Consider the following 14,923-nt stretch of genomic DNA (forward strand, 5'->3'; position numbering starts at 1 on the left):
AAAGATCAAACTGATACATCTCACAGGATCCCAATCCCACGTTCACTTATAGTTATAGTGGGAGTTTTTTTTTTTTTTGGTTGTTGTTGAGTAGCTTTTCATATGCAGATAACTGCTCCCAAGTTTCTCTCCTAACCTGGTCTAATAAATACACGCGGATGACTCATTATCCTAACTCAATATCCAACATAAGAGAAAAACCAAAGGAGATATTTAAGTAAAGTTAAAAGAAAATTATCTAATGTATTGTAATTCCGGTCTCGAGAGAAGTGACATATTTCTTAACAATTTATTCATTTTATTTCTATTTATGTTGGTGTACTTTCTCGATTAGAAGTTTATGAATAAAGAGCTATTTTTGACAATAATACCTTTCTCGGCCTTCATACAAAGGTAAAAACACACATACGCTAAATCATAAGTAAACAATTTTATTGAAATCATCATTTTATTCCTTAGGCCTTTATCATAATCATAAATCATGTGCTTTACCTAGAGAGTACCAAGCTAAATTGCAAGTAAACAATTTTTATTGAAGAAGATTTTTACAAACTCTCCTAAAAACTGGTCGGAATTGGATCCAAGAGCTTTACCAATGAGAGTTGCAAACAGAAGGTTGCTCGTCTCAACTACATCAACAAGATCCAATACATTTCCGTCATACCAAACACACCCTTAGACTTCAATTGAAACACAATAAATGACCACAAGCAGCAATCATAAGACCAAAATAGAAACCAACAGACTATACCTTCTTGTTGTAATTTGTTGCTGGGGGAAACCGTCACATGTTACCATAAAAGTCATGTATACACTGCTGAGAAATTATAGATGAATGACAAATTGCAGAAAAAGAAGATTGAGCCCGTTATATATGCTTTAACTCATAATTAGCTTTGGCATTGGATTTATCTCCTTCATGATCAGGAAACCGTTACGGTTGACAAAATGAATGGCAGAGAGAAAAACAAAAAGATAGTCCCTAGCTCTGATATGGCGTGAGTATATGGACTGAAAGGGAAGTCTTTGGTGAGGGAGTCCAAGAGGATCTCATACTTATGGTCAGAATAACATACATGTCTCTAACTAGACCAAAACAATACTCCCTCGGTTTCAATTTATATGGCTTCATTCGGAGTAGGAGGGGTCAAACTAACTAATGTTCGATGTGAATTCTAACATATTTTGTCCACAAGTACATATTGTTCCTGTGCAATCGCATTCTTCGCTTGAAGAACTTTCTGCAGAACTATCGTCTGTGTTTAATTCAATATCACTATTCTCATCTGAAGAAGATGTAAAGTTATCATTTTCTTCAAGGATTGAGTATAGTTCATGTTTAACCTTTTCATCAACATCTAAAAGATTTATCTTTTTTTTTTTTTTTTTAATGTTGACTCTACATTCACTAGATCTATGGCCTTTCTTGCCACATGTCCAGCATGTATCACCTAAATTCTTTTTTGGTGTTCTTTTAAATCTTTTCTTTTTATAAGATTTTTCTGGATCTTTCTTCTTCCTATGTCTAGAGGAATTAGACCCTTTTATCGTTTTACTCGATTTTTTGGAAGGGGCGGAAATTTTCTCAAAACCGAAGTCCTGACAAAAACTTCCTAATTCCTTTCGAGATTGATATTGATCTTTTTTCAGAGATTCTTTTAGTCTTAAGTCTGTGCAGAGATCAAGTCCTGTCACATTAATAAAACTAATTATATCTCCATAAGTAAGATTCTCGTAAGGAATTCTTCCATTAAATCTATCTTTAATTTTTGTTCTAACCTTTTCGGCGAACAAAGATGGTAAACCGCTAATAAATCTTTCTTTCCAGAAATCATTATTGCAGTCTTCTCTTATCATCACTTTTTCTAAAAACATATCTTTGTACCACCTAAAATCATCTAATTTGGGGCATCTAAGATTGTTTAATAATTCTAAACTCCTATCTTGGAAAAGTTTTGGTTCTCCAATAAAGTGTTTAGCAATACTGTAAATTAACGTTGCTGAAGCATCTTCTCTTGCTTCGTCAACAGCTGTTTGCATATTACCTTCCATTTTTATGGTGGTTTCTATTGATACTGCTCCTAAAATTTGGGCTCTATTAACTTCAGTAAGATAATTATCCCACCAATTTTTTAATGTTCCCGTGAAACCAGAAACAATCATAGTTGCTGCGTGTCTATCACCAGCACTTCTTGCTTTGTATCTTAGTAATGGCAATACCCATTTCATGTATTTTTTTTTATAGATTTGGCTTTCTGCTAAACCATCTATATTCCATTCACTTATATCTGATCCACTGTGAGATACTCCAGTTAGATAGATATCTTCTTCAAATTGAACGTCTGGGAATGACGGTCTTTTGTAATAATTCTTTTTTACAGGATGTCTAGTAGTAGTTATCCTCTGAACTTCTTTAGGAGTTTGGGATATTGTTGTTACTTTTCCAGTTGTTTTATCCTGGGTTTTGTTTAACGCATCTAATGCTTCTAATTTTTTTCTAATTCTTTCTTCTAATTCTTTAGGAGTGTTATTTCCTAAATATGTGCTGCTAGAACTTGCTTTACTAGCTAATTTAGTTTCAGTTATTTTTAACTGTCTATTGATTTTATCTAGAATATCATCATCTAGATTAAATTCTTTGTTTAATTTTGGGAATTTTGAAAATTCTAGTAGTTTAATAATTGGATGTTTTTCCAATTTTGATTCTGTATTTCTTACTGGAATTGCTTGCTTACTAGTATCTTTTATCATTTGATTAGATACCGTATGTAGCAATTGATTTGTATAATTATTTTGTTGGATTATCTTGTTGATATCTTTTGTTTTGATATCAGCATTTGAATCCAATCCTTCTCTTTTAAAGGGAGAGGCAGTTATAGTTTCTTTGCCTACTGGTATAACTATTTCTTCTAATGGTGGAATCTAGGATTCTATGGTTCCTCTATTCCTTGTATACCATCTATTAACTATCATGGATAAAGATTCCCTTTTACTAGGAACTTTTCCAGTTTTTTCAAACCATTTAAAGAATTTTATATTCTTTTTAGTTCTTCTTATATCATCTAACCATTCTATCTTATGGTTAAGTCTGGATTCAAAACTATGGGTTTCTTTATACCATTCAAACTTCTTTTTATGACTTTTCATTTCGTCATCTAAAGCTTTATAATCTGGTATAAAGTTATCTTCTCTAATCATGTCTAAGGAATCTTTTACTTCCTTATCTTGTTGTAAGTCCATGTCACTAGCTGTTGGATTATCTGTGTTAACATCTGACTGTTGTGAATGATAATAGACTTTAGGAATAGTTTGTCTAAAATCTACTCCTTTAAGTTTCCTATTAATTTCATCCACAAAATTATCATGATTTGTACCTACTTCCTCCGGGTTTGAAAGAAGAAGGTCTTGAGAAAGACATTCTTTGGCTTAACGAAGGTCTTGTATAAGACATTCGGCTACTGAAGATGATTCTTTGACCAAGTTAGATCTAAGGAACTTTAGGTCAATAGATCCATCTAGTCTTCAGAATAACTTGCTCAATAGATGAACTCTCTGGTTCAGCTTTTGGCTGAGTTATGGCATTAAAACGCCATTCATCTCTTGATAAAATGTCATCCCATTTTATTAATTTAGGGACAAAGGTACTACTATGTTCTTGGCTTGATTCCATGAGCATAGTAACTCCTTTGGAGCTTACAATTTTAGCTTTTGGAGCTAAGGTTGTTTTCATAAGTCTGTAATATATGTTGTATATTACAGCTATTTCTTTTGTATTAACTTTGTTATTCATGTTTCTAGTTTTAATATTAAGAGTTAACGTATCTAGTACGTTCTGATCATTAATAACAACTGAGTAATTAGGATAGCAATTAAAGTAAATCGGGCCATTAGCTAGGTTACTTTGCAATACTCCTAATAATGAATCATTAAAGTTTAATAATCTATCATCTCTTAGTAAGAGACACAAAGGCGTATCTAAACCTAATCTGTAGAGAGGTTTGACCGCAACTTGGACAAGTCCTATATGCAAGAAATTGTAATTTCTCTAATATCTTTTAATATCTTGTACTTGTAACAATTTAATAGTTTCTAATGAACTATTGATGGCTATGGTTGATTCACAAGTTTTGATATTGTAGCTTTTTACAAAATCAAACTTTCCTATATTATAAATAGAACGGAATGGTTCTTTGGGAATATTCCAGTTCTGTAAATCATTTTCTACTTTAGCTATCTTAGTAGCTACAGCTGATAAATTGTTACTATTTATTACATCTTGTTTATCAGAGGTTAAACTCATGATTAATAAGATGCTGAATATCTTCTAAGTTGGTTTTCACACCACTTAATACTATTCTGTGTTATACGCAAATTTTCTTTGCTAAGTCTTATCAATAACTTATCTTGATTGACTCAGACACATCTTCTGGTGTGATGTTCCTACTTTCATCACCTCTGTTATAGAAGTAAAGAACTCTAGGGTTCTCTAGACTATGTCTGAAAAACAATTGACTTTGTAAAGAATCGATATGTTCGATTATTTCTTTTTCATTATTTTTGAAGTCTCGAAGACTTTCATTGTAAAAAGATAACCTTTTGAAAAAGGAAGAGTTTTCATTTTTCAAAATTTCTCTTCAGAAAAGAGTTTTGGGTGGATACTATCCTATGTGGGTACATCTACTCTCACTGTTATCTCGCTTCTATGTTCTTCTCCTTCAGGAGTCTACAGTTCTACTGTTTATCTTTCTTAATTCTTAATATCTTGTTCTTCTAGGGTGCTAAGTGTCTAGGTCTCTTGCCTATGTGGTCTTGGGGACGGGAATACCAAACCGTGTCCTGCTCATCTCTACGCCCTCCTGGCTTCTCGAGCGACGGCGGTCTATTCAGGCTTATCAACGTCTTAGCCGGTACTTATCCGGTTGCCTCACACTAAGACTTCAAGACGGTTGACACTATTTGACACTGGAAGATAAAGACATTAAAGACTGAGGAAGATGAACAGTAGTTCTGGACTACTAACAGTATAAGAACATGACAAGATTATAACAGGATTTCGACTGAACCCTAGGATAGTATGAGACTTTTAGCCACTCATACTTGGCTCTGATACCATTTTTGGATCTTTATCTGGCTAATAAAAGCATAAATTAAATGCGAAAAATAAATACTTTAAAACATAAAATACTTACAAAAGCTTGAAGCTTTTTATTCAAACATTGAAAGCTTGAAAGGAAATTTACATAGGGAGAGAGGATAGGAGAAGGCTATTTCCAAAGGGGGTAGATTTTCGGATGCCCTTCTGATTATAACTTGAGAGCCTTATATAGGCCTCTAAGAACTGATTAACATTCTAGGATGTTTACATGTGGACGACTATCTTTAAAGATGCCATTCTTCTTTTTTGAAAGATGAGGCGGCTACCTTTTGTAAAGTTGTCTGCCACCTGTCTGTCTTCTTTTGAAAAGTTGGGCGGCTGCTTTTGTAAAGTTTGTCGGCCACTTTTCTTTCTTTTTGACTCTTGCCTTCTGCTTTTCTGAAGAGGCAATCTTATCTTAAATCATAGTCGAGATATGCCTGGGCCATTCCTTGTGGGTCCAACTTATCATTGTTGTTGTCTGTTGATGATGAAGCTGTATCCAATAGTTCTTGGATTTCTAGTGGATCTGCTTCGTCTAATCTGTTCAAAGCTTGTAGTAGGTTCTTCTTTAAATCTGCTTTGGATTCTGTTGATCCTGTTCTGCTGCTGGTTGATGGTTGCTTCATCTTTTGCTTTTTATCTTTAGGAATCCATCCTTTAATTTTTATTGTTTTGCTTAGGTGTTTAATCCTATGAATTTCAGTTATATCAAATGACCAACTGATAATATAGGATATTCTCTTAGCAACATAATATTTGCATAATTTAATATGCTATGGTAAAGTAGAAATTCCTTGCTCTTGCTGGAACGTCTCATAATGTTTTTGAAAGCTTCTGGGCATGGTAAGCTCATTGCCTCCAAATCTTTTCCACCAATCATAGAACCATCTTGGGATGATAGACTTGAAAAATTGTTTGTTGTATTTTACGAACCAAGTATGGGTAATTGGTCGTACATACATGAAGTTGTACCAAGCTTGTTCATAGTTATAATAATTATAGGTCTGGGGCCTATGTTCTTCCGATAAAATCATGGTTGTGTGTAAATGATCTACATTCCATTGAAATGGGCTGATGACTTTATTAATGGTGAATTTTGAGTATTCAATACTGTCTGGGTCATTATCATCTTTTAGATGATGTTCAATGGTTAAGGATCCTGTGTCTGTCAGGATAAATTCAAAATATCTCCTAGTCTTGATAGGATCATCTGTATCGACATAATTAAAATTAGTGTAGCAAGGTTTGAGTAAATCTGCTACCTTCCAATTTTCATACTGTTTATCAAGTGCCAAGACTGGTATCTTGGTTTTGCTGATGATGACAAATTCTTCTTGAGTTGCCTGCTGTTTTTCTTCCTTTGCTATAGGGATGTTGGGATTAACTGCTTGTGCAAAAGACTCTGGGGTCTTCATTTTGTAACAACTGCTGGTTTGAAATTTTCCTTTTGATGAGCTGGTAGAAGGATCTTGTTCCTTCTTGAAAGGGGATAAAGGTTTTGTTTTGGGAATAGAACCGAGTATGGTTAAATTTGGTCTGGTAACTGGTAATGTAGGCCTCATGGGCCTTGATGGTAGGCTTGGAAATTCAGCCAAAGCTGAATATTTATTTGGCTGGTTGGGCCTTGGTTGATTGGGTTTTTTCTGGAAAGGGGATGTGGGGGCTCCTGGCCTCATGGTTTCCCTGTAGAAATTCCCTTGTAAGAAAATCTGGTAAAGAGTTTAAATCTCCTTTAATAAATTCGATTTCAAAATCAAAGCTGGATAATAGTGCTTGCCATCTGGCAAAAATCTATTTTGAAACAAGATTTTTAACATCTTTCTGTAAAATCTCTTTAGCTGATTTGCAATCAACTCGTAATAAAAAGGTTTTATTTACCAAATCATCTTGAAACTTTGTAATACATAGTACTATAGATAAAATCTCTTTTTTAACAAGATTATAATTTTTTGTGCGAAATTCAGCATCCCTGAGGTGTAACGAACTAATTGTTCTGGAGAATTCGAAGAGACTCTTTGTTTAAGAATTCCACCGTATCCTTCATTTGAAGCATCGGTTTCGACAATCATAAAAGCATCTGGGTTTGGAATACCTAGACACGGAAGTTTTTTGACAATGGTCTTAATTTTTCTGACCGTTTCCGTTTGATCTTGACTCCATGGAACCGGATTCTTTTTGAGACGCTTGTAAAGAGGTTCACAGATTTTTCTGACATTTGGAATGAAATCTGCAACATAATTAAGACTTCCTAAAAACCTTTGTAACTGGGTTTTATCAGGAATTTCATCTGGAAACTTGGATGAGAACTCAATGGCTCTACAAATGGGTTTATAAGTTCCTTGGTAGAGTTCATGTCCTAAGAATCTAATGGTTGTTTGGAACAACTTAATCTTCTTAGTACTCACCACTAAACCATTATGTTTAACAATTTTAAAGAAAATATTTAAATGTTTAAAATGAGAATCAATGTCCTCAGAAAATATTAAAACATCATCTATATAAACTATAGACATATGACTATAAGGATTGAATATATTATTCATTATATTCTGAAATTCTGATGGGACATTTTTTAACCCAAAAGGCATTACATTCCATTCATATTGTCCAAAAGGGACATTGAATGCTGTTTTATATTTATCTTTTTCAAAGAATTTGAATTTGCCAAAATCCTGATTTCATGTCAAACTTACTATAAACATTTGCTTTGTAAGTTCATTTTAATAAATCTCTTTTATTAGGTATCGGGTACCTAATCCATTGTAAAACCTTGTTTAATGGTTTATAATTAATAACTAATCTTGGAGATCCTCTTTCTTTTTCAGCATTTTTATTAACATAAAACGCTGAACAGCTCCAAGGGGATTTTGAAGGTCTAATTATCTTCTTTTGTAGAAGATCATTTATTTCTGTTTTACAAACTTCCATTAATTCATGGTTCATTTGAATAGGCCTTGCTTTTGTAGGAATAGCCTGTTCATTAAATCCATCAATATATGGGAGTTCTACAATGTGTCACTTTCTTTCCCAAAAAGCATTTGGTAGATCAGAACAAACTTCTTTTTCAAGTAGTTCTTGAAAGTTTTTAATTTTCCCTATCATTCCCAGGGTTTTTAAAGTTTGTTCTATCTTTGTAATCTTAATTTCATTTTTTAAGAATGAAACTTGATTAGATAGACAATTTATTTTACAGATTGTTTGATTTTTGACGGAATCACTTTCCTCTTGGAAATGGCTGTTAAATAAGGAAATTTAATTTCCTTTCCTAAGATGGTGGTGTAGATTGCATCTAGACCAAAGATAATAAGGTTTGATTTGAGTTATAAATGGAGTTCCTAGGATAATTGCTTCATTTATATCCCTAGTAACTATAAATTCATTTATAAAACAAATTCCATCATTACAGATGTGGCCTTTGGATAACTTATAATTAATTTTCAGCTTCTCACTTGTAGCTTAGTATAATTTAGCAGTACTTTTGTCTACGTACGTAGTAGGTATTAATCCTTCTAAGATGCAGTTTTTATCTGCTCCTGAATCTACTAATGCTAATTTTTCTATTATGATATTTCCTACTCTTAAAGTGACAAAGATATGCCAACTTTGAGCTTTAATCATTTGCGTTCTATCGGGTTTATTATTATCTGTTTCGATAATATCATTGTGATCCATGACGTTATCCATGACATCATCATCTTTGGGTTCTTGTGATGATTTTTCTGATACATCATTTTCATTATCTTTTGCAAGAGATTCTTTTCTTGTCTGAGATATGATTTGATCAGTGATGTAATCCATTTCAACTTTATAAAGTCGATTTTTAATATCTTTAATTTCGTTTTTTACCGAAATTAATTCTATCTGTAAATCTTGGACTGTAGGTTGTCTTTCTTTTGAAGAAAACCTGTTCATAACATTTTTCATGTTAAATGGTTCAATTGAGGTTTTATTCCTAGACTGATTAAGAATGATATCTTTTAATTTGACAAGATATTCTTTCTTAACATCTTCATCATTAATATGATTAATTAAATCAAAAAGAAATTCTTTTGATTCCTTAGTGATTAAATCTTCAATCTTTTTGAAATAAAATTTGCATATTTAGAAACTACATAAAAAGTACTATAAGTCACAATAGTTAACAATTCAAAATATTTAGAAAGTATTTGAAAGAATTATGGTCAAAGAAAATATCCTTTGACTGTCCAAATAGTAACTAAGACAAACAAATTGAAATGGAGGGAGTAAAAGCAAACTTAATACAAGTCCAGCAACGATTAGGAACCAATCCCAATTAGTCGGTATGATCTAACATCATTTGTAGACATATAATTAAAGAGATCGATCAATGTTTACCTAAATGTGCGCAGCAAGGATTTTCCCCATTTTTGGATGCAACAACCTCGGACCTTGACTTGTCAGATTCCTCTTCTTCAGCAGCCACTAGCCGGTTATAAAAATTCAAGACCTTTGCATATTCGACCCTCCTTTTCTCTGCCTCTGTTACATAAGGAGCTTTCTCAGCATCTGACATCTATTTCCACTTGTCTCCGCCAACTTTCTCGACAGCGTCAAAAGATTTGATGTTTGGATTCACCTCCAGGCACCGCTTCTTAAGCTCTTCCATGAAAACGATGAAAGAACCTAGAGGCCTCTTAGGGTTGTCAAGATCACTGACAAGCCACCTAAACAAATCTAGTTCCAGAATTTTCTTCTTCAAGTGGATCATTTCATCAGCTTTGACATTGGATGTAACTCCTGTCATGATGAAACCTTTGGGGTTGAGAAAATGAACACAAGACAGGATTTAACTCCTGCCGCACGTGGCATGGTATGGTGTGTGTATGTGGACTGAAAGTGAAGTAATGAGAAGGGCTTTGGTGAGGATCGCTTTGGTGAGGATCTCATACTTATAGTCATGATAACATACATGTCGTGAAACTAGACTAAAAGAATAACCAATATAGCAAATTCAATACAGGTACAACAGCAATTAGGACTCCTCTATCTAGATTAGTCGGTATGATCTAATAACTTGAAATGTATAAAGTAACGATGTTACCTAAATGTGAGCAGCTAGGATATTCCCCGTCTTTGGAGCAACAGGATGGATCAATGCTTTCTTCCTCAGAGACTGATGATGATTCTTTCGAATTTCTTGAAGGTTCAATATCCTCCTCTTCCGAGCTGCTGCTGAGTTCCTCGAAAGATTGCCTCCCACGAAAGTTTCTACAACTTTTCTGAGTGTAGGGCATGACTAGGAACGTCGATTTGTCAACGAGTAAGAAGAGCAAGATGTCTCCTGGCCTCAGTTTGTGATACACCACAAACTGTGGCCAGTCTCCTTCACAGATGCAGAAATAGGAATTCTTTCTCATTATCTTTGCTTCCCACAACACCCCTTCATTCGTGTGCAGTAAGCAAGTCTTCGCCAACATCTTCTTGTGTTCGTTGATGAAAGTAGGCGGAATTTGCTGACAAATATCAAAGTCTCATGATTAGCAGAACTCAGTTCGGAGTAGAAACAGCAATGAGAACAGGGCAAAGGCTTCACAGGACAATACAACTAAAATTTTAAACAGGGCAGAGCACAGCGAGTCAGACCCGAATGTGAAATTTCAAATGGCATACACTAAAGAGATAATTACAGCCAATGCTTTTCGGTGATCTAATTTACAAAATAGCCAGCTAATGTATAGTTTATGTATATACTTTGGCTAGCGCCTGTAATAATTTCGGTTGACGGGCCAAAAATCAAAGAAGCTCTATATTAAAATTACATATGCCGTTATCGAATGTGTTACAAGTAACACGAATAATTGGTGCTTTTGAGAGGATGGATATTACAGTTAGAAGTTCTATCTGTTTCTTCACCATTCTTTTCCTCCCCTCTAATCTCTCTTATGATGTTATCTGTTATATGATTTATTACTTTGAACCCTTCAAAACATTTGAGAAAAATGTATTGTTCATTGTTATGAGGGAGTTTCTTTCTTTTTACCTCCTCCAGGAAAATCACAAGTGAATGAAAATGCTTGGTTCCTTTTAATTTTTCTTGGAATTTGTTTTTGTACAATAGCAAAAAGAAGAGAAAAAGCAAGAATTAAAGGATTGCATACCATACTTTTTTCGAATGCAAGTTAACCTGAAAATTGTTTGGACATAAACATTTTTTTCAAATTAGAGTTAGGTGCAAAACGAAATTAAATTCTTTAAGGACAATTGCACTTGTATCGCCACGACACATGATCAATTCATAGAACATAAACAAAAGATCTAAACCAAAGAAGGAAAAAAATAACATGAATCATTTAAGTGATGAAGGAATTAAAAAGATCAAGCAAGTGCATGTTTAAATTAACTAACCTGTTCCCTAGCATACTCAACAAGTCGCATGACGATATCATCCTCCTCTTTGGTAGACGAGCCTTGTGCCTAGCTAGTATCTTATGGTTCCGGACCCCGAAGTGATGCTTACGGCGCCCGGCCAGTGGAGAAGGAGGCCACGCGTCCGTCGGGGTTTCAAAATTCTAGGCATCACTTTTTGGCAAATGATGAACATTTGTCGAATTGGAATCAAACGCTACTGTAGAAAAAAACTGTTGTTGGTGCTGGTGCCGGGGAATTGATGAATCGGTGGTAAAACCCTCCTGCAAAACACCTTTCTATGGTGAGTTCCTTTTACCCACCTCAGATTGCACCTCACTTAAAGGAACTCACCATAGAAGGTGTTTTTGCAGGAGGATTCTACCACCGGTTCATCAATTCCCCGGCAGCAACAACAACAACAGGTTTTTTCTACAGTAGCATCTGATACCGACTCGACAAATGTTCATCCTTTGCCAAAAGGTGATGCCCAGAATTTCGAAACCTCGGCAGTCGCGTGGCCTCTTCTCCACTGGCCGGGAGCCGTAAGCATCACTTGGGGGTTCGGGACCATAAGATACTAGCTAGGCTCGAGGCTCGTCTTACCAAAGAGGAGGATGATATCATCATGCGACTTGTTGAGTGTGCTAGGTAACAGGTTAGTTAATTAAAGATGCACTTGCTCGATCTTTTTAATTTCTTCATCAATTAAATGATTCATGTTCTTTTTTTCCTTCTTTGGTTTGGATCTTTTGGTTATGGTCGATACGTTCTATGAATTGATCATGTGTCGGCGGCGATACAAGCCGGGTAAGGGAGCGTTTGTCACCCTAATTTTTATTGCTTTTATGTACTTTTATACCTTTTTAGCCTTCAAAACATTTAATATCTCTCTAGAAATTACTCTTATACCCCTCCTCTGATTTCTTAGGGGCCGTCTATTCAAAACCAAGAATCCAAGATATCCTAGGATTATATCAATCTCACCTATACCAAGATTTTGGTATGAAAAATAATATTGGTTTCCGCTAATACCACCATTCAAATATGAAATAAATTTAATCTCAAAATTGATCCTGGGATAATCCGCCTAATCCCTTGAACCAAACATCCTTAAAGAAGTTAATTTCGTTTTGCACCTAACTCTAATGAATTCCAAATTACAAATACTCACTTAAACTTCAACTACCACTTTATTTAAAATATTACCAAACTTATGTCTAAAGGGATATTGTACAAATAATTACGATAGTAATAAAATACAAAAATCATCAATGACTAGTAAACATTGACAGTTACAAACAACAAAAAAACTATTCACAGCAAAAGCAAGTCAGGACTAATTACATGAAATAACTGAGAAATTACTGAATGCATTTGAATTATCCCACTTTTAAATACCCAAAACTTAATTTTTAACTTAAAAAAAAATAAAAGATTTAGGCCTCAACCACCAAAAAGAAAAAAGAGAGTAAAGAATAATGATAAGGGAAAATAACACTCTATGTCTATTTGGAGAAAATATTTACCCGAAATGGCCCTTTTATACCTTATTATACACTTTATGTCTATTTGGAGAAAATATTTACCCGAAATGGCCCTTATGTACATTATTATACACTCTATGTCTACTTGGAGAAAATATTTACCCGAAATGGCTCATATTTCTAATATTACACGAAATGGCCCCTTTTTTTATGAAGTAAGAAACACGAAATGGCCCTTTTATACATTATTATACACTTTTATGCAAGGTTGCTACATTTTTTACAGTAAGTGTGTAATGTTGTATATCGTGTGTATAAACACCGTTGTAAAAAAAAGTTGGCTATGCGGATGTAAATTAAAAATATGGCTACATGGATGTAATATTTGAGGCTGGATTGTATATTATTGAAATTTTCCCTTGATAATAAACTTCAACTTGTGGGATTACACTAGGTACGTTGTTGTTGTAGTACTCACTAAGCTTCAACTCTTTTCAATAAAATTCATATCACAACACAATTTCAAAGGGCTCTGTGCAAATAATTAACATATACTAATAAAATACAAAAATCTCTAGGTTAAAAACCAAACAACTTTCTCAAACTAATACTGCAGATCGACATCGGGGGTGGCTGTGATGCTTCCTGTTGAGTAGAGTATACAATTCAGACTTGAAGTTCGTTTACACAGTATGAGAAAGACAATTATAAAGAATGGGACTAAGCAGCTTTTTTAGATTTCATTCTTTAATATAACATCAACATAACAATAACATTATAAAGCAATATAGGCATTTATCCCATCCATCCACCGAGAAAAACACCTGCCTTCCACTTAAAGTTCACACGCTTCTTTATTCAAAACAAAAAAACATTCTGAAATGAGCCCACAAATAAAAGTGGGCTGGTCTGCTCATTATTTGTGTTCGTACATTTTTTCATTATTGCCATACAAGTAAGACCTCCACTATACTAGTTATGGAGAGGATTCGCGCCGGATGGAACACGGCGCTTTGAACCATAGACTACTTGGAATGAAACGAAGCTTTGGAACCGAATTATGCTTCTTGCTATGCCCTGATGGCGGAACTGGCATTTTGGGGGGGGGGGGGGGGAGAAAGCGGCCCTCTTTTGCGGCAGAGTAGAAAGCTGAGCTTTCCCTCGCGTAGCCTCATTCAGAAAGAACACAAAAAAGAGAAAGAACATTATTTCGCGGATTCTTGCCATCACTGCTGGAAAACCCATTTTTCTGTAGGCATTCATCGAGTCCGAGATTATATACTGCTGCAGAAACTAAATCGAAGGGGTTGGTTAAAAGGTAAGGATAGTGTGATTGGCCGATTGGTTAGAAGGTAAGGATAGCATGATTAACTAGTTTCGGGTCTCTTGGATCATGGGCCAGAGCTACTTTGGTTTAGCCCGCTGAACATCATTTGGATAGGCTCGGATCCTTTGCATGATTTCATATGCCTTTGACGGGCTTTGAATTTGGACAGATCTGAAGGGCCTTCTTGCATGGACTTGGGCTTGCTTTGATGATGGGCAAGCCTTTTCTTCGCATAGGCCTTCCCTATAGTACTGGGGCTAACGTGCTAGGTCGAGCGGTCGCCGAAGCTTGCTTGTTAGTATAAAACTAACGAAACCTCAAACCAACCAATATCAAGACTACTTGGGCATACTTAGCTTTTCCTTCTAAGATAAGAGCTTTCCACCAAGCTTGTCACTTTTATAAACCTCTTCACTAATTACCTAGTAACTTTTCAAAATGAATTTCCACTAGGGTAAAGTAAAATAAAGGGAAGATGAAAAAACTGCTACCCTAGCCTAATAAGTAGTTGTCTATTTCGCTTGCCTTTCTGTCTTTGACTTTACCGTATACCAAATAAGTTAGTGGACGAATAGCCACTGGAAAGGGACTTTTTCGGATAAAATG

At 34.8% G+C, this 14,923-nt stretch overlaps 1 protein-coding gene and 1 pseudogene across 1 annotated transcript; both read right to left on the reverse strand.

The window, feature by feature from the left end:
* Positions 1-868: 868 nt before the first annotated feature.
* LOC132038132 (FACT complex subunit SSRP1-like) lies at positions 869-13,215 on the reverse strand (annotated as a pseudogene).
* A 751-nt stretch (positions 13,216-13,966) lies between these two features.
* LOC132038133 (uncharacterized mitochondrial protein AtMg00170/AtMg00620) lies at positions 13,967-14,385 on the reverse strand. Its single transcript, XM_059428853.1, is given in 2 exon segments — positions 13,967-14,095; positions 14,098-14,385. Coding segments are annotated over 2 exon segments (417 nt in total).
* Positions 14,386-14,923: the final 538 nt, after the last annotated feature.

This window comes from Lycium ferocissimum, chromosome 11 (genome assembly GCF_029784015.1).
Source record: "Lycium ferocissimum isolate CSIRO_LF1 chromosome 11, AGI_CSIRO_Lferr_CH_V1, whole genome shotgun sequence".
Taxonomy (NCBI): domain Eukaryota; kingdom Viridiplantae; phylum Streptophyta; class Magnoliopsida; order Solanales; family Solanaceae; genus Lycium; species Lycium ferocissimum.